Below are 26,518 nucleotides of genomic sequence, written 5' to 3' on the forward strand. Positions count from 1 at the left end.
TATATATATATATATATATATATATATATATATATATATATATATATATATATATATATATATATATATATATATATATATATATATATATATATATATATATATATATATATATATATATATATATATATATATATATATATATATATATATATATTTATATATATATATATATTTATATATATATATAAATACATATATATATGAGATCTAACAGACAGTAATGCCAAGGAATGTACAGGGGAAGTTATTAGAACCAATTGAATGTAAATAAGAAGAAAGAAAAGTGGATGAAAAACTAACCAGCCGTGAGCAGGAATCGCACCTACGACCTTCGAATAACGCGTTCTATGCGTTCGATGCGAGCATTGAACGCGTTATTCTAAGGTCATAGGCTCGATTCCTGCTCACGCGAGCATCGAACGCGTTATTCTAAGGTCGTAAGTTCGATATGTGCCACATACATATATATATATATATATATATATATATATATATATATATATATATATATATATATATATATATATATATATATATTTATATATATATATATATATATGTGTGTGTGTGTGTGTGTGTGTGTGTGTGTGTGTGTGTGTGTGTGTGTGTGTGTGTGTGTGTGTGTGTGTGAAAGATTAAATACACATATAAATAAGTCAATAATGTCTACATAGGTCATACATGGTGTATAGCGTTGTATTGTGAAAAGATAAAGAAAGTGGCATGTCTCTCAAACATGAAGCAATAGTCCGTCATCTTAAGTAAACTGTATTATGGTCCTTAAGTACGCGGCAAAATGCCCTATATAGAACACTACATTACTGATAAAGTAGCTCTCTCAGTAGGCTACATCTACAAATAGGAAGCTAAAAAAAGCCACATGTATAAACACACGCTGCATGCCATTTAATTGCTAGAGTGTATAAATGCGCCTTGACGTCGCGCTGCTTAGGCACCTTGCTTGTATTGTGCGATGTATGACTGAAAATTTGAGATGAAGTCTTTTTTATTTCGCAATATTTTGCAATTGGGGAAATTGCCGCAAGCTTTATCTACGTACAATATCGTATTCAGCCGAATTGAAATATGCGATCTTCGAGAGCTATATATGAAGCGCACTCGTCCTTTTTTTAATGTATTTCTTTCTTTTTGAGATAAGCCTCAACTATGGCTGTTAACATAGAGGTAAATTATACATATCACTGAAGGCACAGAAATTTACCTAAATAATTTGCTCGCCATCGTGTAACTCACTGCAAACAGGGCGCCGCAATACACATTCCATCATTCTTAGTGACCGCTTCACCCGAGGTCAGGATATTACAGCCGACAGCACATTTCAGATATCACGAAAAGCTGTAAAACTCACCCGTTCCTTCGAGTGTGCCAATGGTGACGCCGTCGTCGAGTACCCATGACGTCACTTTGACGTAATCCTTGACTGTTGGGGGCACGTGACAGCGCAGTAGTGCGGAGTTCCCCTGCACAACGTAGACGTCGTAGACGCTTGCGACGAACTTCTCCAGCACCACTGCAAAGTGATGAAATTTCGATTGAGGAACGTGGCGAGAAGCCAATAAAATGAATATATAAATGTCAGATTTTCGTGCGGGCGATACTGTAATTCTTGTTCGTTTGCGTCCCTGAACCACGATATGATTTTGAACGGCGCTATCTATAGTGAAGGGCTCAGGAAGTTTTCAGCATCTTGTGTTCTTTAACCCGCACTAACACCGCCCCGTACATGGGCCTCTGAAATTTCGCCTCTATTGAAATGCGACTGCCGCGGCCTGAATTGGAACCTGCAATTTTCGCGTCAGCAGCCTAAAACAGTAACCGGTTATACACTGCGGCGGACAATTCTTGTTCATAAGCGAACATGCTCAGAGTGTGGAAAATGATTTACGCAGAAACATTGTTATTGTACTCTGTGTATGTAAATCGAGAGAATAACAGCTTCATTAGAGCGGCCATATTACAATGAGGACCACATGTGACGCCACCTTTTGATCCTAAGACTGCAGTGAAGGAGGCCAGGTGGTGGAGCTGAATTTCGAGCCCCCCACCACAAGCTGCCTTGTAACGATATTGCAAGCTTAGCATGCCGAGTTTTGAAGCTTAGTTAGGGATTGAAACATAAAAATTCGGACGTGTATTACAAAACGCCCAATTTTTCCTTTATTCTCGTTATTCAGCATGCACATGGTCTTTTCCTATGCTGACGGCAAGTGTGTGAAATGATAGATGAAACATGACGCATCCTTGAACAATGAAAGTTTCGTATACTACGTATGTGCGCCCCTAATTATTTGGAATGAGGCTGAACGAAGATAACGGCAATATATATTGTAACAGCCAAATAGCCAAAATATTAGCTAAGACTTACCATTCCTTACGAATACTAGCCGTCGTTTGGGAAATATATGACAACGCTAGACGACATATTCAAGCAGTAAGCCAACAATATTTTGCAGTAATCAATAAGCATACCAGGTTGCCACCGCAATGTCATGCCAGGAGCCACCGCCATCACCTTTTAGCGATATTTCACAAATCACATGGCAACGCGTTAGGGACTCGGCCGACCAAGACGTTCTCAAAACTTCTTGGTGCGAATAAATCTGCAGCAAACTACAGTGTGAATGGACAACTTATTGTTGGAAAAGGGACTTTAACTGAATGAAACGTCTCGTTTTACACTGTATTTCTCACAGCGTCGGGATTTCCACATATACATACATATACATACAAGTGGACGTTATGGTCCCGCAGGCCTCTATCCAGTTATAGTGAGTGCTACAAAAGGAAACAATAAGCATACATTATGGAGATAACCTTAAAGGAATCAGTACATTTAACGTTGGCATTCTGTGTAAACTTTACAGGTGGCATCTTTCCGCTCGTACCCGGAATTCACACACGCACCACCAAAATAAATTACTTCATTGAGAAAAGGCATGATAAAAGTTGACTGTAGAGACACAGAAGAAATTGGAAAACATGCGGACTTCTCTAGAGCCACGTAGTAAGGCCTGTCGACGAGCAACTTAACATATAGGAGGCAGCTGCTTGGGCTGTCTGGTAATACAAGTTCTGCAAAAATTTTTTTTTCTTCTTGCACAAAACCTTTGCACTCAGTAACAAACAAATACTACATCAGATTTAATGGGACCGGACGAAACCTCCGAATCATCTGAATTCTGAAATATCAAAGTTATCGAGACAGCAATGAATATATGTTGACTACATCGGTTCCCTATGATTTTCCTAAAGAATATACCAATCAAGCAAATATTTTGCGTAAAAGCAGTGCGATTGCCGCGAGCGAGTCTCACCATTTGCGAAATCGCTCACAATTTGAACGCGGGTAAAGACTTTTGCAGCATAATTCAAGACGTACATTGAACCAATACATTATTACGCACCAACAACATGATTTTGAGTGGCGACAACGCATTTCTGAAAGTCAGCAGCCCCTTCGGTTGTCTCCAAACGCCATTTTTGTTCGTTTTGCATCGCAGATTTGAGACACATTGCGCCAGGCGCCTTCAAATGTTGCCCGAATGAACCCAGTGGTGGCCTGATAGGAGTGAATTAACGAGAATTTCACACCGCTGAACAAAGCATATGCTGGCTGTGATCGAAGAGCACGTCCTGTATAACTGATCTTTAAAATTATTGAGTGCCGAATTAAGGTGCTTTTACTGTATGTGTATGCTCATTCCCGCCATCTGAGCAATACACTTGGTTGTGAATCTTCCATCACGTTTGTTTTTCGCTCAAATGCCTCACACCCAAAAATGTTTCTTTTTTTTAAAAAATACTGTAAGTTTAGGTTTGCAAGAAACAACTTTGCCTTTTTTTCATAACAGAGCGCTTCGTAATCTAAGTTTTTTATTCTTTTCAATCTCTGAATCTATAATTCTGAAACTGCTGTTCAATTACGTGGGACAGCGTGCAGTTCTCACTCAGTAGAGCAAGTTGTATTTTGAATCGCTTCCATTTTTCTTCCGAACATGGCTGCACAAAGGAGCCTTTGAGGTTAAGCTTAAAAGCCGGGGCAGCTGCATAGAGCTCTCGCACAACCGAGTTTGTTGTATTCTACTTTGTTCACCTTTTTTAATAGAGGTATACGGAATACGAACAAGGCTAATATATTACCAACTATATCGGCCACGCACACGGCTTCACTCTGTCCTATAAACAGAATTTATACCATATTCATTAAGAAACAGCTTACAGCTCGCGTAAAGTAGAGTACGTGGCACGCTGAATCTACTACTTTTTGTCTAAGTACTATCACGGTAGTTTTTATTTGTAAGCATAACTCCCATAACATGACGCAAAGTACTCTCAATTACTGATCTCTATGTAAAGGTGCCCTGCAACACTGTTCGAGCATGTTACAAAAAGGCGCCAATAGGTAGTCGAGGATCTTGAGAACTCGCGTGTCAAATACTACAGCGCAGCATTCGACCTAGATTTTACATTAAATTCTCAAAGTAAGCTAAACTTCGCTTTTCTTTCTCTCGACAAATGATGCTACAAGATTGAAATGGCTACGTCCCACACCCAGTATGAGCCATTACCTCGTTTGAGCATGGCGTGCTCTGTAACTGCTCGGGTCACTGGGGGGGGGGGGGGGGGGGGAGCCGTGATTTCTTAGCCCGTGCGCGTGCAATTACACTGAAAAGCCGCGCATTGAAAAAAAAAAGTTGGTCAAAGTCACAAGGGGCGCGTGATGCCTTTTCTTACTCTGTGCCATTTCTCCCAGTTTAGCTTCCAGCGCTTTCTTCAGAACGAGAGTAGAGAGAATGAGATTACAGCGTGCGACAAATCTTGGTAACTTAGTTCGTACGGGACGTTTATTGAAAATATTTGCGTCGTTGCATTCGTGAAGCGGTAAGCTCCTTTCGTGAATTTATTTTATCGCTACTTGGAAAAGAATTGCAACTTCTATGAGCTAAGGCATAGTTTACCGGTCCACCACGTTAGAATACTTAGCACTCTAAATCTTTTTTTTTTCTTTCTCTAAACACAATTCGCACACATTCCCTAAAGCTCCCGTGTAACATTTACAAAAAGGAAAAGAGGAGGACTGTTATTAGCAAACACCACCAGGTCCGGATACTTTTTAAAAGAGAAATCTGTAAATGGGTGGCTGTGAATGGCGACCACCTCGTTCTGAAATCCCTCGACCATTTCACCTGATAGTCTCTGTAACTGGGTGCACTAGACGTTGTGTTCTGCACCACACGTCTCTGCCTCATTGCGGCTTTATCGGCGTCTGTGGCTGAGCCACGTAGGTAACGTTACAGTGCAGTTCCAATTACGACAAACCTCTCCCGAGTCTCACAGTAAGCTGCAAACCACGTGAATGCTTGAGGCACAAAACTCAATTATGCGACTTCAACACTCTCTCTACGTTGGGCAAATCGAAGACTATACATTTGGAAGAACAGAAATTCCAGTGGGCAGGTTGTTCTTAGCATTACAGAACGAACGATTCAAAGCTGCTACAACAAAATACGCGTGCAAAACATTATCTATCTAGTGTTAGGTCGGCTCCGCCCGAATACCTTCCGTGGCATCAGATTTACATCTGAGGTTGCGGAAATTTTCACAGCACTTTCGCCCTCTGGTGCAGTCAAATAAAGCCTATTTTGAAACATGAGCTGAGTAAACTTGTGCAAAATACGAATAAACTGTGTGATAGTTTCCTTATTACGTGGAACCACTTTGATTACCCTGATAGCCCCAATTAATAAAAAAATTCGCAACACGAGCAGTATGGGAGACACCAAACTTCTATAGTTACAAGTAGGCGTAACTATGCCTGACGCAAGTGTTGTGCTATCAAATAGGATATTTTCATGACGTTGTGACGGTGAACAAGCCTGAAAGATAGGGGAATAGGAAAATTTTTAATTCAGTGAATTGAGGCGCAAAACATGAAAATGAGAGATAAGAGGCAGCGCGAACTCGACAGAAGAGCACAGTGAAGAAGAGAACACACTTCTTCGTTCTTGTTTGCTTGTGCCAAGTCCACACTGTAACCAATTCATCGCGACCTACCAAAAAGCCCACTTTGCGACTTTTGTCAGAAAATGAAAACTCTATGTACGGTGAACCACAATAGTTCACGGGCCACGCGACCGGGTGCCAAATTATCTGTCCGCATAACCTAGAGGTGCGCCATCTACAGTAGACCACAGCGTTAGAACGCAAATGGATCTTCTTGTTACTCACTGTTAGTACAATTTTCTACTGCGATGTAGAACATTGTTAGCTCGAGTTTTTTACTCGAAGTGCTTATCTGTGGTGTGATCTTCGCACTTGTACTATGATGGCAGATTTATTTCTTCGATGGCGTGCTTTGAACGGTGTGTCGCTGCGTACACACTTCTTTGTGAGCATCATGATTGCTAAGGTATGCTAATAGTCTGTTTTTAAGAAAAGAGCCCGTGAACAAACCTCTCGAAAAGCGTACCACGTTAAAAAGTGAACGTTAAAAAATATGTGTGCCCTGCAAAAAAGAGAAAAAAAAAGCGCCAGGAGTGCGCAGGAGGCGCCACAAAGTGGATTTATTTGATTGATTGATGTGGGGTTTACCGTCCTAAAACCACCATAAGATTATGAGAAATGCCGTAGTGAAATTTCGACCACGTAGGGTTCCTTACCACACTCCCAAATCTGAGCACATGGGCCGACAGCATTCTCGCCTACATCAAAAATGCGGCTGCTGCAGTGAGACGGGCCACGCCTACTCGATCCCGCGACCTGCGGGTCAGCAGCCGAGTATACCTTAGCCACTACACCATCGTGGTGGGGCAGGCCTCTACAGTCACAGCGAAAGCTACAAGAGCAGCCTTTCAAAGCCTTTTCTAAGCACTCATAAGGTAACTGCTGCAACACACTTCCTGGGTACCCACAATGGCATTATTGATAATCGTTTCTGGGTAGTAAGATGGCATTCGCTATGCTATTCTTCCTCATTCTTCTACGAAGCGTAGTATCCGCTAAACACTTGAAAAAATTTTGTGCTAATTGTTCATGCTGTGGCTGACGATGATGACGAAGTATGCCTGAAATCAGTATCCACTACAGTTATTAGGTTATCAAGTTAATAAAGTTAATAGGTGATCAATGGGTTGGAGCATTGGATGACCCACTCTTTAGGCTATTCACATTGTGTGATGCCTGGTTGTTTTTTTGCTGTTCTGAAACGCTTTATCACTCATATTAACCCGATTCCTTTCCCGGCATCAAGCCTGCCTAAGGTAAGTTTGCGAACAAATCCCAATCGCTGGCGTGGCTCAGAGATAGAATACTGGGATGCCACGCCGCAGCCCTGGTTGGAGCCCCACTGTGTTCTTGCTACTAGGTTCTTTACGGGCGAAGCTCCTTAAGACATGGGTCGATCATCACCTGTATGTATGTATGTGTGTAGTAACCACCTCACAGCATAGCCACGGATAGAATAATCATGAGTGAGGCGAAGCTTCGGAGGGTTTTATCGCCAAAACATGAATCATCTGCTGGCTGCGTCTGTCTGTCATCTATCTGTCTGTTCACTGCATGAACGGGTGGACAGACGGATAGACACACGCACAAACAGACGCATGGACGGGTGGAAGTAAAAACCAAACGGACGCGTGGAAGCGAGGATGGACTGATGCACGCTTCGCCCCACTCATCGTTATCTGAATGAATATTCGGTGATTTCTTTTATTTTGTGCGATATTGGTTACGGACACCGGCAGAGGCGGCGAAAGACAATACGGTGCCGCATATGACACTAGTTGTGATTTTATCAGAGCTTACGCTTTAAAAAAGAGGCAGATCCCACCTCCAGTGGGAATCAATGATATGCGAAGCATGAAGAAGAAATGTTGATATGTCACTTTAAAATCAGCCCAACGTTACGATGTGGAGGTAAATGATGCCGTACATGCCTTCCGTGTCATGATTATCATGTTAGGATGGGTCGTTTACCAATGTCATAGATTCATGCCATGTGATACCAAATTTAATATATGTGGAGCTCGCGAAACAGCAACGAGCACGCTATGAGTGTGGTATGTTGTCATGTTCCTACATGGTACGGGTGTCAGGCTTATCATGTTTGCACCAGTCATATATATTGTCATTCATTGACATCACGTAACACCAAATTTGGTATATGTAGAGCTAGCAAAACGGCCGCGAGCGCATCAAGAAGAAACCATTACACTCCAGTGTAGCGTTCACGCGCGCGCACGCTAGGCACAGCGACACTACGTTAGCAAAACGCGAGCATTCTATAGTCTGACGAGGAGGAGGATACAACTTTATTAAAAGAGATTTCATGGGTTTCGAGCTGGCCGCTCGTCTGCGGTGACCTCTTGTGACCATGCAACGACTGCTTTCTGCAGTTTTTCGTCGGGGGACCATATTAAGGTCTCCCATGTCGTTTCGGAGGGAGCTGGCAGAAGTTCTATGGGTGGGGGAAGGCCCTCGCATTCCCACAGGATGTGACTTTGGTTTGCTATGGCATTTTTGTCGCAAGTTTTGCATGCTGAGTCAATCTCTCTACCTGTGAATATCGCTAAGCCGTTAGGAGTGGTTCGTTTGAATTCGGCGGAGGATAGTGGCCTGCGCTCTCGTGAGGTTGCTGTGTCGCCAGGCGCGACGAGTTTCCGTCGGCGCGGCCCGACGGCAGCCGGCGCGAAATGCAACATGCTGAATTTCGCGCCGATGCGTTCCTCGGACAACACTGCGTCTCTCTCTTTTCGTGATGGAGAGATGCCGGATGCGCTGAAATACGCATGCATCAAAGAAACGCAACACAGCGTGCGCCTGCGAGTATATGGCAGGACCAGTAACTGGCGTGGCAATGCTGGCGTGACGCGACGAAATGAACGCCGGTGAGCACGCGCACCGCGTTATGTCGAAATGTACTGGTGCCTTGACTGTGGCATATAGGCATGTTCTCACATGACACGCATCTCATGATTATCATGTTTGCAACAGTCGTATACTTTTGTCATCCTTTGGCGTCACGTAAGACGAAATTTGGAATATGGGAAGCTAGCGAAATGGCGGTGAGCGCATCATCAGTGTGACATGTAGTCATGTTATTACACTACACGCATGTGTTGATTATCATGTTTGGATCTGTTATTTATGTCGTCCGTTTGCGTCACGTAATACCGAGTTTTGTACATGTGAAGCTAGCGAAACGGACGCGAGCGCATCAAGAAGAAACCATTACACTCCAGTGTAGCGTTCACGCGCGCGCACGCTAGGCACAGCGACACTACGTTAGCAAAACGCGAGCATTCTATAGTCTGACGAGGAGGAGGATACAACTTTATTAAAAGAGATTTCATGGGTTTCGAGCTGGCCGCTCGTCTGCGGTGACCTCTTGTGACCATGCAACGACTGCTTTCTGCAGTTTTTCGTCGGGGGACCATATTAAGGTCTCCCATGTCGTTTCGGAGGGAGCTGGCAGAAGTTCTATGGGTGGGGGAAGGCCCTCGCATTCCCACAGGATGTGACTTTGGTTTGCTATGGCATTTTTGTCGCAAGTTTTGCATGCTGAGTCAATCTCTCTGCCTGTGAATATCGCTAAGCCGTTAGGAGTGGTTCGTTTGAATTCGGCGGAGGATAGTGGCCTGCGCTCTCGTGAGGTTGCTGTGTCGCCAGGCGCGACGAGTTTCCGTCGGCGCGGCCCGACGGCAGCCGGCGCGAAATGCAACATGCTGAATTTCGCGCCGATGCGTTCCTCGGACAACACTGCGTCTCTCTCTTTTCGTGATGGAGAGATGCCGGATGCGCTGAAATACGCATGCATCAAAGAAACGCAACACAGCGTGCGCCTGCGAGTATATGGCAGGACCAGTAACTGGCGTGGCAATGCTGGCGTGACGCGACGAAATGAACGCCGGTGAGCACGCGCACCGCGTTATGTCGAAATGTACTGGTGCCTTGACTGTGGCATATAGGCATGTTCTCACATGACACGCATCTCATGATTATCATGTTTGCAACAGTCGTATACCTTTGTCATCCTTTGGCGTCACGTAAGACGAAATTTGGAATATGGGAAGCTAGCGAAATGGCGGTGAGCGCATCATCAGTGTGACATGTAGTCATGTTATTACACTACACGCATGTGTTGATTATCATGTTTGGATCTGTCATTTATGTCGTCCGTTTGCGTCACGTAATACCGAGTTTTGTACATGTGAAGCTAGCGAAACGGACGCGAGCGCATCACGAACATAACATGTAGTCATGTTATTACATGACACGCATCTCATGATTACCATGTTTGCACCAGTCACATACCTTCGTCATGCACTCATGTGCTTTATTACCAAATTATTTCCAGGTACTGTTGGCCGATTGGGCCGTTACAGGGGTGGGGTAGAAAACTGACATAACAACCGTCATGTCATGCGTAAAAAAGAAATGCATAGCCGATACAAAAGGAATACATCACTATACTACGTTTTGCGATTTACATGCTACATCACATACATCACAAACTACACTTCCTAATATTACATCCTACAACGTACATGAGACAAGTTACAGCAAATAGATTCGAAGTCAAAAGATGACAGGCACACACACCAAAAACAGCAATCACCGTTTACGAAGATTCACTTAGAAAATATTTCGCAACATTGTTTTCAAAATGTTCTGCAGTTTGAGAATCACGTATAGCATCGGGTAATACATTCCAGTCTTTTATTGTTCAAGGGAAAAAAGAGTATGCATATGTATTCACACGACATTGAGAAACTAGATATTTTCTGAGGTGGTCACTTCGTAGGCTCCGCACTTGACGGGGAATTAGGTACTGCTCTGCATCAAAGTTAAATGTATTTTGGGAAAGCAGGAACGAGAATTTAAGTCTGGCTATGCGACGGCGGTCCACGAGGGGCTGTAAACTTAATTCTTGCAGCATCTGTGTTACAGAATCTTTACGAGAATATTTTGAAAGAATAAATCTAGCCGCCCTTCTTTGTACCCGCTCGATGTTTTTAATTAATCCTTTTTGATAAGGGTCCCATATGATGCTTGCGTATTCCAGTGTAGGCCTTACTATTGTTAGGTACGCTGTTAACTTTACGGGGGCTGGAGCCAGTTTTAATTTGCGACGTAAGAACCATAACTTCTTTTCAGCAGTAGAGCAAATATTACTGATATGTTGGGTCCAGTTCATGTCTTCAGATATTATTACTCCTAAGTATTTACATCTGTTAACGGTAGCTAACGCAATAGAACTTAGTTGATACTCGAAATTTTTGACGAGCTTTACTTTGTTTGTAACTCGCAAAACAACCGTTTTTTCTTTCTTCATTTGCATTTTCCTTGTTTCGCACCATTTCTCGATAGATGCCAAGGCATCGCTGAGTATTTTTTGATCACTATGGTTACATATTTCTCGATAAAGTAAACAATCATCGGCGAACAGTCTAACAGTAATATTTTGATTAATGTCGAAACAAATATCGTCTATATAAACGAGAAATAACACCGGTCCTGGAGTCCCTCAAGGGTCCGAGTACGGACCCTTGAGGGACTCCAGATATTACGTGTAAACGATCAGACTTGTAGCCGTTTATGTCCACATACTGTGTCCTACTTTACTTTATGTCTACATACTGCGTCCAAATTTGGTATATGTGACGCTAGCAAAACGGCCGAGAGCGCATCATGAGCGTGACATGTACTAATATTGTTACATGACACGCATGTCATGACTTTCATGTTAGAATCTGTCGCTTGTGTTTGCCATGCAGTCGTTTCATACCCTACCAGTTTTGCAACATGCCATGTTAACAGAACCTTCGCAAGAAAGGCAGGGCCATAAAATGTAAATCATGACATTCATGACATACATGTCATGATTTTCATGCTATGACTAGTCAAATATAATTTTCATTTTCATACAGTCATGTTAACCCATTCCAGGTTTGGTATTGATACCATTATTCAAACGGCCAGGCAAGGTAAAAGTTGTAGGCGGCTAAATATATATATATATATATATATATATATATATATATATATATATATATATATATATATATATATATATATATATATATATATATATATATATATATATATATATATATATATATATATATATATATATATATGTGTGTGTGTGTGTGTGTGTGTCTGTGTCTGCCTACGACTTTCAGCTCTTCTGGCCGTTTCAATAATGGAATAGATACAACATGACTGCATCAAGAACATATTTGACCAGTCATATAATGAAAATTATGACCTGTATGCCATGAACTTCATGATTTGCATTTCGTGGTCCTGAGGCTCTTGTGGTGGTTTAGTTCACGTAGCACGTTGCGAAACTGGTATGGTATAGCATGATTGCATGACGAACAGAAGCGACAGAACCTAACTTGAAAATGAAGACATGCGTGTGATCTAACAACTTGACTACATGCCACGGTCATGATGCGCTCGCGGCCGTTTCGCTAGCGTTACGTATACAAAATTTGGTATTACAATACGTGAATGGATGCCAAAGGTATGTGACTAGTGCAAACATCATAATCATTAGATGCGTGTAATGTAACAACATGACCACATGTCAAGCTCATTATGTGCTCGTGGCCGTTTCGCGATCTTTACTTATACCAAGTTTGGTATTACGTGACGCCAATGAATGACGAAGGTATGTGACTGGTGCAATCATGATAATCATGAGATGCGTGTCATGTGAGAACATGACTACATGCCACAGTCAAGGTGCCAATACATTTCGACGTGACGCGGTGCACGTGCTTGCCGGCGTTCATTTCGTCGCGTCATGCCGGCGTTGCCACGCCAGGCGCTGGCCCTGCCACATACTCGCAGGCGCGCGCCACTTTGCGTGGCTCTGGCGCATGCGCGTTTAAGCACGTCCGGCGTCCCTCCATTCCGAAAAGAGGGAGAGGCAGCGTTGTCTGGGTAATGCATCGGTGTGAAATGCAGCATGTTGCATTTCACGCCGTTTGCCGTCGGGCCGCGCCGACGGACGCTGGTCGAGCCTGGCGTCAGACTATAGAGTGCTCGCCTTTTGCTAACGTTGCGTCGCTGTGCCTATCGTGCGCGCGTGTCAACGCTGCATTAGAGAATATTGGGCCCTTCTAGATGCGTTCACGGCCGTTTTGCTAGCTCCACATATACCAAATTTAGTGTTACGTGATGTCTATGAATGACAATATATATGACTGGTGCAAACAAGATAATTCTGACACGTGTGTCATGTAAGAAGATGACAAAATACCACGCTCATAGCGTGTTTGCGGTTGTTTCGCTAGCTCCACATTTGGTATCACGTGACGTCAACAGATGACGAAGGTGAACGACACATCCAATCATGGTAATCATGACAGGGAAGTCATGCACGGCATAATTTACCTCTACCTCGTAACGCTGATCTGATTTTAAGGTGACTAACCAACAATTCTCATTCGTGCTTCGAATATCATCGAGTACCACTGTACGTGGGATCTTCCAAGTTTTTCAGTGCCGTGTCATATAATTCGACCAGCTGATTGTGTTGCTTTCACGTGCTTTAGCTTGATATCTTCTAATAACTAGAGATTCTGTTCAGAGAAAGGGTATAAGCCAAAATAACCATACCACCAACATTTGATTAAAACGCAAATGGTTCAGAAAAATGTAAAATTTATGAATGTTTTGTTGAGAAATTACTAAAATGCCGTACCAGATAAACCAATCGTGTCTTTTGGTCCACTGGCCCAACCTCTAAGGTTTCATACGCTGAATAAATTATCAGCCAGAACAAAATGTGCGACCTTCAAACTCTCTTCTTCTTCACCTATAACACAACAGGTCTGTTAACAGAGTAATTTTATTAATAAAAACGTTCAGTCTGACTTGCCACTACCTGATGGATGCCCCCTGAAAACGCGTTTGTGCTGCATTGAGGGCGGTGACAAATCACGTCCAAGTCAAGGAGCGTTTCTGAACACGGGTGTATATTGACACAAATTGTGCCCCTTTCTATATACGCACTGCAAATAAAACCGTATAAGCGTTATCAAACACGAGAATTTGCCACTGGCGTCAACACAAGGGAGGACATCGTCGTATTGCTGCTGAATTTTTCATCGTGATTACGTGTAATATTGACGTTTTCAGGTGACATAGTCGTTTGACGAAAGATCAATCCATCATGGACGAAGCGCGAAATCAGGTAGGGGGGAAGGGGGGGGGGCTGTAGAAAGCTTGCAGTGATTCCGATCCTTGAGGCTATGCTACTATTCTAAACACGCAAATCACGCACACAAGCATACAGAAGGGAAATATATCGAAACCGTATGAATGCGTTCCTAGGCGATACGAACAGTGTGAATAAAAAAGATCACAGCATATCGACGGAGTGCATGATGATGAGTCGGGCGAAGCATCTGTCAGTCCGTCCACGCTTCCGTCCGTCCGTGCATCCGTCGGTGTGACCATCCATCCGTCCATGCGTCCTTTCGTGACTTCGTCCGTTTATGCACCCGTCGCTGCGTCCGTCCATCCTTCCGTGTGTCCGTCCGGGCATCCATCCATGTTTCCGTCCTGCCGTCCGTTCATCCATGCGTTCGTCCGAGCTTCTGTCTCTCTCTTCATTCATTCATTCGTCCGTGCGTCTTATCATCTGTCTGTCCGTCTAGTGTTGCCATGTCGCATCTTTTCACCATATAAACATCACATAGTGTGGCCATCCAGCGGACATTGCAAGGACTAAACGAGAGGTGGCACGGCAACACTAGAGGAGCGGCACGCGCGCACTTTCTTACGGCCTGCGCTTCGTGTCTGGTTCCCACCTTTCAACACCACTAGTTCATGGCACTCTGGCCGAACCCTCACTAAACCTCGCCAAAGCTAAGGACGCTGCGCCCGGCGAGTTTAACGTCGCACTCATCTTTTGGCACGTGGTGCTCAAAGCGCGTCCTTCTGTTGCTATCATTTAAAGTATGCATAAAACTAAAAACAAATTTGATTAGAGATTAAGTCACCAATACTCATCTTTCTAGGTTATTTCATCAGAAGCAACTATCTTTTTATAATGATCAACGTGAGCGGGTTTCCTCCTCAATTCAAAAGAGTGCGCCCGTGCCTCTCTATAGTCCGGCTGTGGAGCTTGCATCCTACTACAATGATGACGGCGATGACTACTACTATTACTACATACATCGTGGATGCACGACCCATGGCTTCAGTAGTTTCACCCTAAAAAAAACTAGTAATAGAACAACGCACTTTGAGCACTATTTGACCAGGAAGGGTTGCCACGTTAAACATGCTGGGCGTAACCTCCTTGGTTTTAGCAAAGTTGAGCTAGGGTTAGGGTTCCTTGATACGTGCGCTCCCCTCCATCGCCTTGGAGGGACAAGATAACCACGCCGTCTGCTACGGAGTCTGCCATTGCGATGCCCTCTCCACAAGCCGCCTATAGCCACGACGGCCAGCCAACGAGTGTTGCGCGGCTGCATACAGACTGAGTTTGTTGTGTCAAAACGTGTGGTACTCAAACAACATGAGAGAAATACGAAGTTTTTCCGTCGGGAGTGTTATGGTCTTAGATATCTACTCTCTACTCTCTAAGCTTCATTTTTAAAGTGACATTAGCAGCTGAAGATGCTCGCAGCAGAAAAATACCGTCGACGCAAACCGTGGTAACACCTTCAATTAGCGTCTTTTCGGACTGGTCACTAACTATTTATGTAGGTTAAAGATGTAAGACAGTCGCACCTAAGTCTTATGTCCTTTCAATGTGTCTGTGTGTTGTGTGCATTCTATACAGTGTAAAAACAGTTTGCCATTTGCCATCTGGCTGAAAAAAAGAAAAAAAATACATGCTGCAGAGAGAAAAGAGAAAAATCACAGAATATCTACGGAGTGAATGATGATGTGTGGAGCGAAGCGTTTATCCGTGATTCCGTTCGTGCTTCTGTCCACGCTTCGGTTCTTGCGTCCGTACGTCCATTCATACGTCTGTCCGTCCGGCAAATCCATCGAGCACAGCATAGCACGGACGGACGAACGCTTCGTTCCACTCAACATCATTTATAATGAGTGGGGCTGAGCGTACGTCCATCCACCTGTTTCTGCTTCCGTCCGTCCATGCATGTCTTTCTGTTCGGCCGCCTGCCTGTGACTCACACTAGCGCCACATGCTGAGTGAGTCATACATCTAGGTGCTTACGAACCGGTCACACACATGCATGGACAAACCAACGACTTTAGAAGCTTTTCGATACCATATATATATATATATATATATATATATATATATATATATATATATATATATATATATATATATATATATATATATTTCAATAGCTACCTCATTTACATACCACACCTTGAAATGCATGTCGTATTGCACGTTCTTTAGATCTCTTATACCTTACTGCAAACAGCTGATTGGCAAAAAGTTGTTGAAAACATATTACAACTATTTCAAATATTTTCTATTTATTATACAATAACTTTATTATACTTCAAAAACAAGCGTTATTACTCACTGCAAGTTAACCACAGCGCATGTATTGCTTCCACTTCCACTGGTTCTCGTTGTTTCGAGCTGGCGCAGGTGAATGTGCAGCTTTACTCAGGCATAACTTGATATCAACATTTTTTACAGATAACCCTTCTATTGCTGGCATGCATGCACACGGCACTTCGCCCTTTTGATTGAATATTCAGTTACATCTTTGAGAGGGGACACCAGGGTATAGAGGTTGTCTGCTCAGGACGTAATTCATTTCAGGTCTTCTTCACAAGGTATGAGCAAGGTCATATACTCACCGCTCAGATAACACAAGTTCTGGTAATTCTGAACATACTCCTTTAGTACAGTTAAATATGCGTGTTCATGCCTTCCCGAGCCCTTCATTGCAGCCCTGCACTGCCCACAATCCGTTTTATTCAAGATTACATACACAAGAAATGTTCCTATATGGTGCTAAATTCTGCATTCTATTGAAGTTAATGCTTAAATGAAAAGATTTTACCCATCATCAATTTCCTCTTCATCATCTCCACGGTGCTCTATTTTCCCTTGGGAAATCTTGTCAACCAGGTGCTGTGAGTCACCATTTTCATAACTAGAGTTCGCTGGCATGAGCAAAAACTGGCTGACACATACAAGCTTTAAGGCACATTTCATGTCGTAGGCGTTAGGAACGGGTGCACGAACGGTTGCGCAGACGGACCGTCGCGTAGATAAACGCAGGGACGGACGAATGGACGGACGCACAGACGCACAGATGGACGCATGGACGGACAGACGCATGGACGGACAGACGCATGGACGGATGGACGCACGAATGAACGCAGGGATGGAAGAACACACGGACGCAGGTAAGCACGGATGAACTGATGGACGCTTCGCCCAGCTCATCATCATGCACTCCGTGGATATGCTGTGGCACCGTTTAAATTGACATGCGATGAAATGCAACTGGCTACTACGTCTACGACGACTACGACGACCCACGACATACGATCCACGGCGTAAAAGTCTTTGCCCTTAAAAGAAATAGTAGAAGGCACCGGCAGCAACAAGCGCACAACGTATAGGCGCACATCTTCGCGCAAATAACAGCTCCTGTACAAGAGGCGATTGACAACAAGGCATTTTGTGCGATCCAAAATGGCCGAGTTAAATACGCATGTACACTCGATACAGATGAACGTTTATTGCACCCGTTGCACGGATGATCACAATTAAGCCCGATAATCAAATTTCTCAACAGTGATTGGCGCCGTTCTGCATCTGGTGTGAGAGAGTCAATCACATCAAGCTTTATTGCGATTGGAAGTGCCCGTGTTACAGCACTTTATTATAGCTCTCCAAATGCTGAAATGGCACAAATTACGCTGCAGAAACACGAAAGGTCCGGCGGTTGCCACTTCTCACGCTTGATCTTTTGTTGTGGGCCCGTGTTATCAGATTTGGGTGAACGTTAAAAAACCCCAGACAGTCAAATTTTCCGGAGCCCTCCACTACGGTGTCTCTCATAATCATAAGGTAATTTTGGCACTTTCAACCCCAGATATCACCATCATCGCGCTTGGTCTTTACAAGCCACAAGAATCGCCTTTTCGGATTTTTCGGGAATCTGAACATCTTGAAGCCATTTCGCGAGTGGTTTGTGCATTCTGGTACGAACACCCAGTCATTTTTCCCGAGAAAACGCCGCGAACGTGTCTTACTCAACCAGTCAAGACGAGACTGGGGAAGCCGAATATGGCTCCACCCTCCAAGGGGGCGCGCGCATCGAAAAACCCTAGCCCGTGTCGGGCTGCAGTGCCATGAACTAGTGGCGGTGAAAGGTGGGAACCAGACACGAAGCGCAGGCCGTAAGAAAGTGCGCGCGTGCCACTCCTCTAGTCTGGTGGTGCCACCTCTCGTTTATTGCTTGCAATGTCCGCTGGATGGCGGTACTTCTATATGATGGATATATGGTGAAAAGATGCGACATGGCAATACGTGGAGTGTTCACTAGATGGACGGACGGAGAGGCAGACAGACGCACGGACAAGCTGACAGATGCACGGACAGATAGACAGACGGATGGATGGTCGTACAGACGGACGCTCGGACGGATGCATGGATCGATGGACAGACGCATGAAACAAAAACGGGACGGATAGATGGACGAATGAACAGCCGCACGGATGGATGCATGGACGGACGGATGCACAGATTGACGGACCCATGAACGGACAGATGCATGGACGCACGGGCAGTCGGACACACGCACGCACGGACAGACGGAAGCACGAACAAATGGAGGGACAGAAGCACGGACAAAATGACGGATGCTTCGCCCAACATTATCATGCACTTCGTGGATATGCTGCGATTTTCTTTTTCAGGAGCTAAGCTCCTTATGTTCGCACAGTGTCCATTCACGCCGTCATCGTAGGGCCCCGTCAGACCAAAACACGGATGTTACATATATCGTACCAGATGCGTACATAGTGCGGATATGGTTTAAAAGTATACCATACTCTTTCTGTCCAAATTACCGTTCATGCATACGTCCGTCTGTCTGTCTGTCCGTGCATACGTAGTCCTTTTATCTGTCCATCTATCCCTACATGCATCTGTCCGTCCTAACGTCTGTGCATCCGTATGTCTATCAGTCAGTGCATCCGTCCGTGTTTTATACTACTCGGTGGCTTCAATGTTTACTGTTGACATTATGGACCATAAGTACTAGCTTCACTCAATCATCAGCACTGACTTCGTGGATCGGGTTCCAGCTTAAGCGTCTCACATATGTTACCCGACTTTCATGCCTAAGTCTCCACACGTAACGTCAAAATTTTCGAAATGTATTTTTCTCATTTTCACGACACATTGGCTCGGCGAAATTGTTCTAAACATTGCATGCTAAATCTATAGCACAGGGGACAATGTACTCAAGTTTTACAGCGAAAGCTATTTTGAGATCACTTTTCGGGTCACGCGCAGTCGTTCTTGTCCGCCGCCACCACCGCCACCACCGCCGGTGTCTGTAACCACATCGCGCGAAAACAGAAAAACAAACCTTCCACCAATGACACAATGCGGCTTGAACCCGGGTTCGCTGGGTTCCAGCGGAATATTCTACCGCTTAGTTACGCCAGTGCTTGTAACTTGTTGTCAAACTTGCCTTAGACAGGCATGACCTAGCACCGATGGCACAGTGGGGCTTGAATCCGGGTCCCCTGGTTGTCAGACCAGTATTCTACCACTGAGCTACACCGTTGTTTTTGACTTGTTGTCAAACTTGCCTAAGGCAGGCTTGATGTCGGGAAAGCAATCGCGTTAATACAACTCATAAAGCGTTTTACAACAGCCAAAGAATGACCAGTCGTCACACAACGCGAATAGCGTAACGAGTGGGCCGTCCTATGCTCCAAAACTTCACAAAAGCTTGCTCATGTTCCCCTATTAACTGTGGCGCATACACACTTCAGCCATAATTCTTCATCGTCGTCAGCCACTGTATGAACAATCGGCACAAAATTCCTTGTAAGCGTTTAGCGGATACCACGCTTCTCAGAAGAATGACAAAAAATAGCATAGCGACTGTTGGCCTACCACCAAAAAGTTTATTATCAATGCCCTAGTGTGTACTAAGCAAGTGTGCTTGCAATAGTTACCCAATGAGTATTTTGAAAAAAACTATGAAAGGCCGCTCTTCTAGCTTTCGCTGTGACTGTGCTGCACCTTCTGTGCAGGCCTGGCGTTTCTTTATTGAATTAAAAGTTACGCAGGACCTAGTACATGCCTCTTACTGCTATGACGTCACAGTGTTTGGCGTGGCAATCTCAAAGTGGCGTCTCACCCACCTTTTCTTTTCGCGTGTTTTCTCAACCAAGCATTGAGTCACCGCAGGAATGGTGTTTTCGGGATTGTGAAATTTTAATTCACTTATAGGCGAAAAATCGCTTTGCTCCTTTATGTATATTTTCAGATAGGCCCCACCGGGATAACCGAATTTCGGCAGCCCATTGCTTCTGTGACTGAAAAAATGGTGCCGCGCATGCACTTGGCTCTGTACACTTGAAGGTTTTTTTAGTGGCGAAGCTCCTTCAGCCGTGGGTCGTGCATTCTCAATGTATGTACTAGTAGCAGCAGCAGCAACAATAGTAGTGTTAGTGTTAGTGTTAGTAGTAGTAGTAGTAGTAGTAGTAGTAGTAGTAGTAGTAGTAGTAGTAGTAGTAGTAGTAGTAGTAGGTAGCCACCTATCTTGTTATTATTTGAAAAGTCCGCTGGATAGCGGTACTTGTATATGATGAATATATAATGAAAAGATGCAAGATGGCGGAGTGTTCACTACATGGGCGAATGGATAGACGGGCGGATGGGCGGAGGGACAGACAGACAGACAGACGAATAGACGGACGGATAGACGCATGAATGGAGGCATGGATGAAAGTACAGACATGCAGACAGATGGACGCACGGATGGACGAACAGATGCATGGATGCCCGGATAGACGCATGGACGAACACACGGACGAGAGCACGGACAGACGGACTGATGGACAGAAGCACGGACGGACAGACGAACTGTCTGATGGTAGCACGCACGTACTGGCAGATGGACGAAAGCACAGCCAGACGAAAGCACGGACGGACGGACGTATGGATGGGCAGACAGATGGCAGCATGGATAAAGAGATGACAGCACGGACAGTGAGACGGATGGGCGCTTCACCCCACTGATCATAATTCACTCCGTGAACATGCTTTCATTTTATTACTTCGCTCCCATTCTGAAGACTAATATAGTTGTCGTACGTCCTAGCTATGCGATGCATGTTGCGTGTAAGTTGCTTCTACGTCGTTGCGAGGCGTTAGCCAGGTGATCTTAGGCTTATTTTGCGTAGATTATTATCGTCCGTCCGGCTTCTGACGTGTAGCCTGGAGCGCGCGCACATTGTTACATAGTGGCGTGCAGCCACCTTTCGGGAGGAATTAATACGGACTTCTCAAGTTGCATCCGAAAATAATTGATTCTGGTTACTTGTGAACATGTTGGCCAAAAGATTCCCAATCTCTGTATAATATTAACTACGTGCTGTGAGAGCAGCAGCAATGTCGTCAGTCAGCTCCAGACCATTGATCATGTTCTCTAGCAGTTGTTTGCACAGGTGTAATCTTACAGATACGTGACATACTTCTGTATGGATCGTTCGATCTTGGCCATAATGAGTGGTGGAAGTGAGCGGACACTGAATGTGAAGTATCATATGCAAAAAAATTGAGTCTGTTCTATTGTATAGGCGAAGTTACATGCTTTCACCAATTTATAAACAACAAAAGTTATTCGTGATTCCCATCGTGCTTTGGCTGCCTCCGCAATCTCTCACGGGTTTAATCCCCGTCGCACCCCCACTCATGGCAATCAATGGCCAAATTTCCATCGCTCCAACCTTGCACCCTGTTCGTATGCTCACGCGTGTGGTGATTTAAACACCGACCTGCGTGTCCAACATAAGGTCGTCCACAGGAGAGTGGCAGCTTGCGCATGGCTTCCTTCGCTAAGTCAACCTACTGTTTGCGGGGTTTTACGCCATCTTTTAACGCAATAATGTGTAAAAAAGAAGACGTTCACGAACGCCTTCGAACGTGCCCTGTCAAAGTGAATTTGGAAGCCTCAGGTAAACAGTGGAGCGGCGTTCCTGAAGAGGCTTGTGTGCGCTGCATTAGCTGTAGGAAGCAAGTACCGGCAATGTGCACGAACCGACACCAAGTGAGCGACGAGCGGACGACGCGATGCGGATGATCACGTCTTCTTGGCTGACAAGCCCTACTGCTTCCACATTGTTGCAAGGTACTACTGATAAAGCATATATAATAATGCTGCCCGCAGGTCGCGGTTACGAATATCTGTCCGGAAGGCTCAATTTTTTATGGAGGGAAAAATGATTTTGGCTTGCGCACCATAGACTCGTATATTTAGAATTACGAGCACATTAAATACTCCCATGTTCTAAAAATTTCTGGAGTCCACCACTATGGTAATCCGCATAGATTTATCATGGCCCTGCGACGTCAATACTTAACAGGTAATTATTTACTATGGAGCAGCCCGCACTCTTACGCTTACTAAACGGGGGGAAATTTTTGTGGACCCGAATAAATGATACTAATTATTTATGTATATGTAAAGTGTAAACAAAGTACACCGTCTTTTTTATTACCTCGTGGGACGTCATCCTGCCCCCCCCCCCCTCCCCATTGTAGAGTACCAAGTATTCTAAATTTTTGAACACGTTTTTCTGTACACACAACCCAACGTTCTCTCCATATGAGATTGATCTCATCGGTAAGGAAATTGATCGATTCGTCGACCAGGTTCCTGAGAGCCTTGTTCGAGATGCCACTTTGCCCCGGAGCCGATCGTCCATTAAGATCGTCTTTGTCCGCACAGGACACAATGAAGCTGCTCAAACATCAAATCATAGACGTGAACACAAGGAACGTAAGAGGCATCCTTGGTCTTGACTTGGAAAAAGAGTTTGACAACATCTCTCACGCGCACATCTTAAACTCTATTTCGGAGCTTGGACTAGGCGAAGCATACATAGATACGTCAGCTCCTCTCTCGAATCCAGGGAGGCCAAGCTCAATATTGGAGACCTCAAGTCCTCTCCCTCAGCACTGGGCCCTAAAGGCACGCCGCAAGGAGCGGTGATATCTGCGCTCTTTAACATCGCTATATGCAAGTTGTCCACACTGCTATCTAACGTGAAGGGCATCGGCCATACGCTTTACGCTGATGATATTACCATCTGGTGTCCCGGAGGTAGCGAAGGGGAAGTCGAGACTGCACTCCAGGAAGCCATCCATCAGACAGAGCTCTTCCTTGCTGGCACAGGGCTGAGGTGCTCCTCAAGTAAATCAGAGCTGCTTTTATACAGGCCCAATAGAAAAGAAGCCATGCCAAAAAACTGGATGCCTTTATTAAAGGTAGACATTGTACTTCACACCGGAAGTGAAGCCCCCATTCCGAGAGTGGACGCTATTAAAGTGCTGGGCGTGATTATACAGTCGCACGGGTACAACGGACAAACCATCGCTAAGATTTCAACCGAGACTGAGAACATAATCAGGTTGATTATTAGGGTTTCGAACCGAAGGGGGAACTCAGAGAGGACAATATACTGAGGCTCTTTCATGCATTCCTCATGAGTCACATAACGTACGTTGCTGCCATGTCCTCTAGGTATGGATTCGAAAAGAAGAAGCTGGAAACTGTGATCAGAAAAAGCGTAATAAGGGTGTTGGGCATCCCCGTGCGAAGAAGCACTGAATGGCTTATGCAGCTAGGAGTTCATAACACCCTAGATGAGATGATTGAAGCCCAAGAGACTGCACAGCTGATGCGCCTGTCATCTACGTCGGCTGGTAGGAAGATTCTGTCCGTCCTAGGCCTCAGTCGGGCACTCGTAGAGAATCACCATCTTCAACTAACGAATGAACAGCGTACTGCCATCCAGGTCTCTCCGTTTGTGCGAAACGTCCATCCTAAGCACAACGTAGGAAGGCGCCGGGCTAGGGCCATCACACTTCTGAAGAACATCAGGAATGATCCTCATTCAGAGTGCTTTGTCGATGCCGCTCAGTACAGTCGCTCGGCTAGGTTTTCTGTTATTTCCGTCAATTATATGGGTTTTTGTTATCAATGCTGCCGTCAGTTAGGGACTCAACTCCCTCAAAAGCCGAACAGTTGGCTGTAGCCCTTGCCCTTTTGGATGACAGTAGATCGCAAATCTTCACCGACTCAAGGTCAGCGGTCAAGGCTTTCGCCTCTTGTTCCGTCTGTACTGAAGTATTCAAACTACTTCAAAATAGGACACTTTCCCCACATGCCATTACCTGGTTTCCTGCACATCTCGAACCTCTACTGGACTCTCAAGTAAACCTGAATTACACTGCTCACTACCGGGCGCGCGCACTAACCCTCCGCGCTTGGGAGGACGTAGGTCCGCAGGTTGGCAGTGAGATGTTCAGGGACGCTTTACTTACATTCAGTGAAGTGGCCAAACACTACCAGTTGAGTAGGCGGTCATTTGCTCGACCGCACAACAAGTTGTGCGGTGGACCTCAAGCCATCATGCTTAGAATGCTGCAGACCAGGTCCTACCCAAGCCTATTTTTCCTAAGCATATAGTCTCCTCAGAGGCTTTTGACTCTACCTGTCCTGATTGTGGTGAGGTTAGTGACTTATCACATATGCTCTGGCAGTGCCCCTCGCTACGGGGCCCAAGTCGGCTCACAAAAGAAGATTATCACTTTGCCTTACGAAATTCAGGGTTGCTACCACAACTACGGGCTGTCCAGAAAGCCCACGATGCGGCGGTGAGGCAAGGCCTCCCCGTGGGAGCGGCCCGCGACGTTGCTCTAAAGGAGCAGTGTTTTTCAGGACCAAATAAAGTTCTTTGTCTGTCTGTCTGTACACACAAAACGTGCATAGCCAGTGTACTAGAGTAATGATGTCTATAGTGATGTTTGTCGAGCAACATAGATGTGCCGATGTGCATGTGCGCCTTATTACCGGAACATCATGAATTTATGCACGCAGCGTAAATAACAGTTTTCTTGACGATAACCTGAGAATAAAATTCTCTAAACACCACGCAAATACCCCCTGCGCATCTTCTTTGAATGCATGATGGATCTCTTTTCTTTGTGCATTTTAAAGCGATGTCATGTTTCGCTGTATACGGACACACTCTGATATAATACCACCAATGATAGGGGGAGGGGGGTCCCATGTTTCTCAACAAGTAGCTGATATTCTGCACTTCCCTACGACCCCCGAATGAGTAATGGTGGCACTTCAATCTATGAAACGTGGACGGGCCTTTAGACCAGACAGTGTTTCAGTCAAGTTTTACAAAACTTTTTAGAATCACATAGGTCTCTCTTTACAACAGGGGTCCGTTGGTAATTTGAGGATGGTGTCTTTACATTCAGCTACCGAAATGGTCGCATTATACTTATTAAAAATTAAAAAAAGCACTTCATGTCTTAATCCTGAAGAACGGAGGCCTATCACGCTCTCTGATGTTGACTATAGATCTTCGCGACTGTAATATGAACGTCTAAAGTCTCTGCTGAACATTCTGGTGGTCATCACCAAGTTTTATCAGTGCAAGAATTGAAATCACCTCCGCAATTTTTCATCCAGGATAAGAAAGGTTAAGAAAAACGAAAAAGAAAGAGAGGATTTTAAAGAGCACATAAGTGGGTTCATGAAGGAACTTCTGGAGACGATTTCGCTCAATTAAAAGGGGGAAAAAGTAACAAGGTAATGAAATGAAGGAATCTGAATCAGAGGCATGGTTAATCAGAGGACAGCCTGAACAAATAACTCAGCACTTTTTTGTTGGGTTTATATGGTGCTCAAAGCCATGCATCATGGAGATTGAAAGGGGACATATCATTGCTCTCTAAGAAAGATAGAGCTGTCCGGATAAACATAATACAGAGAGATAGCAAAGACAGGTCTTCTGCGATGGAGCCGGCCACTTGTCATGGGCCACCAGTAAGGTCTAAGTTCTTCCCAGTGAATGGAGTCATGGGATGTTTTCTTAACAATAAATAAAGTGATATACCATCCAAGGATGGGCATGTTCACCGCTGGAGGTGACTTACGAAAGAATTGGGTTGAAATTTGTGACGGCCGAAGAACTTTCAAGAAACATGTTGCAAATATTTTTAATGCTTTTTAATGCATCTTTTAAGCTAGACATCACTCAAGGTTGCCGATTTCAGCCATTCTCTACCATTTTTATTTAGTCTGCTTTGAGCTATAACTGATTTCGACAGAAGAGAGAGAGAGAGAAATAGAGAGGAATGCAGGGAGGTTATTTACGCTTGGTTCGATAGGCTACCCTACACCTGGGGTGTAGGGTAGCCTACACTTCCTTGAATAATTTTCTGTTAATATTTTGAATAATTTTTATTTTATTC

General features: G+C 44.5%; 1 protein-coding gene across 1 annotated transcript in view; it reads right to left on the reverse strand.

The window, feature by feature from the left end:
* LOC142774850 (cell adhesion molecule Dscam1-like) overlaps nt 1-26,518 on the reverse strand; it is a 331,807-nt gene that overhangs the window by 101,916 nt on the left and 203,373 nt on the right. The window contains exon 4 of the mRNA XM_075875992.1: nt 1,373-1,534. Coding sequence (XP_075732107.1) covers nt 1,373-1,534 — 162 coding nt within the window. The remainder of the gene's footprint in view (nt 1-1,372; nt 1,535-26,518) is intronic.

Source organism: Rhipicephalus microplus, chromosome 2, assembly GCF_043290135.1.
Source record: "Rhipicephalus microplus isolate Deutch F79 chromosome 2, USDA_Rmic, whole genome shotgun sequence".
NCBI classification, from domain to species: Eukaryota; Metazoa; Arthropoda; class Arachnida; order Ixodida; family Ixodidae; genus Rhipicephalus; species Rhipicephalus microplus.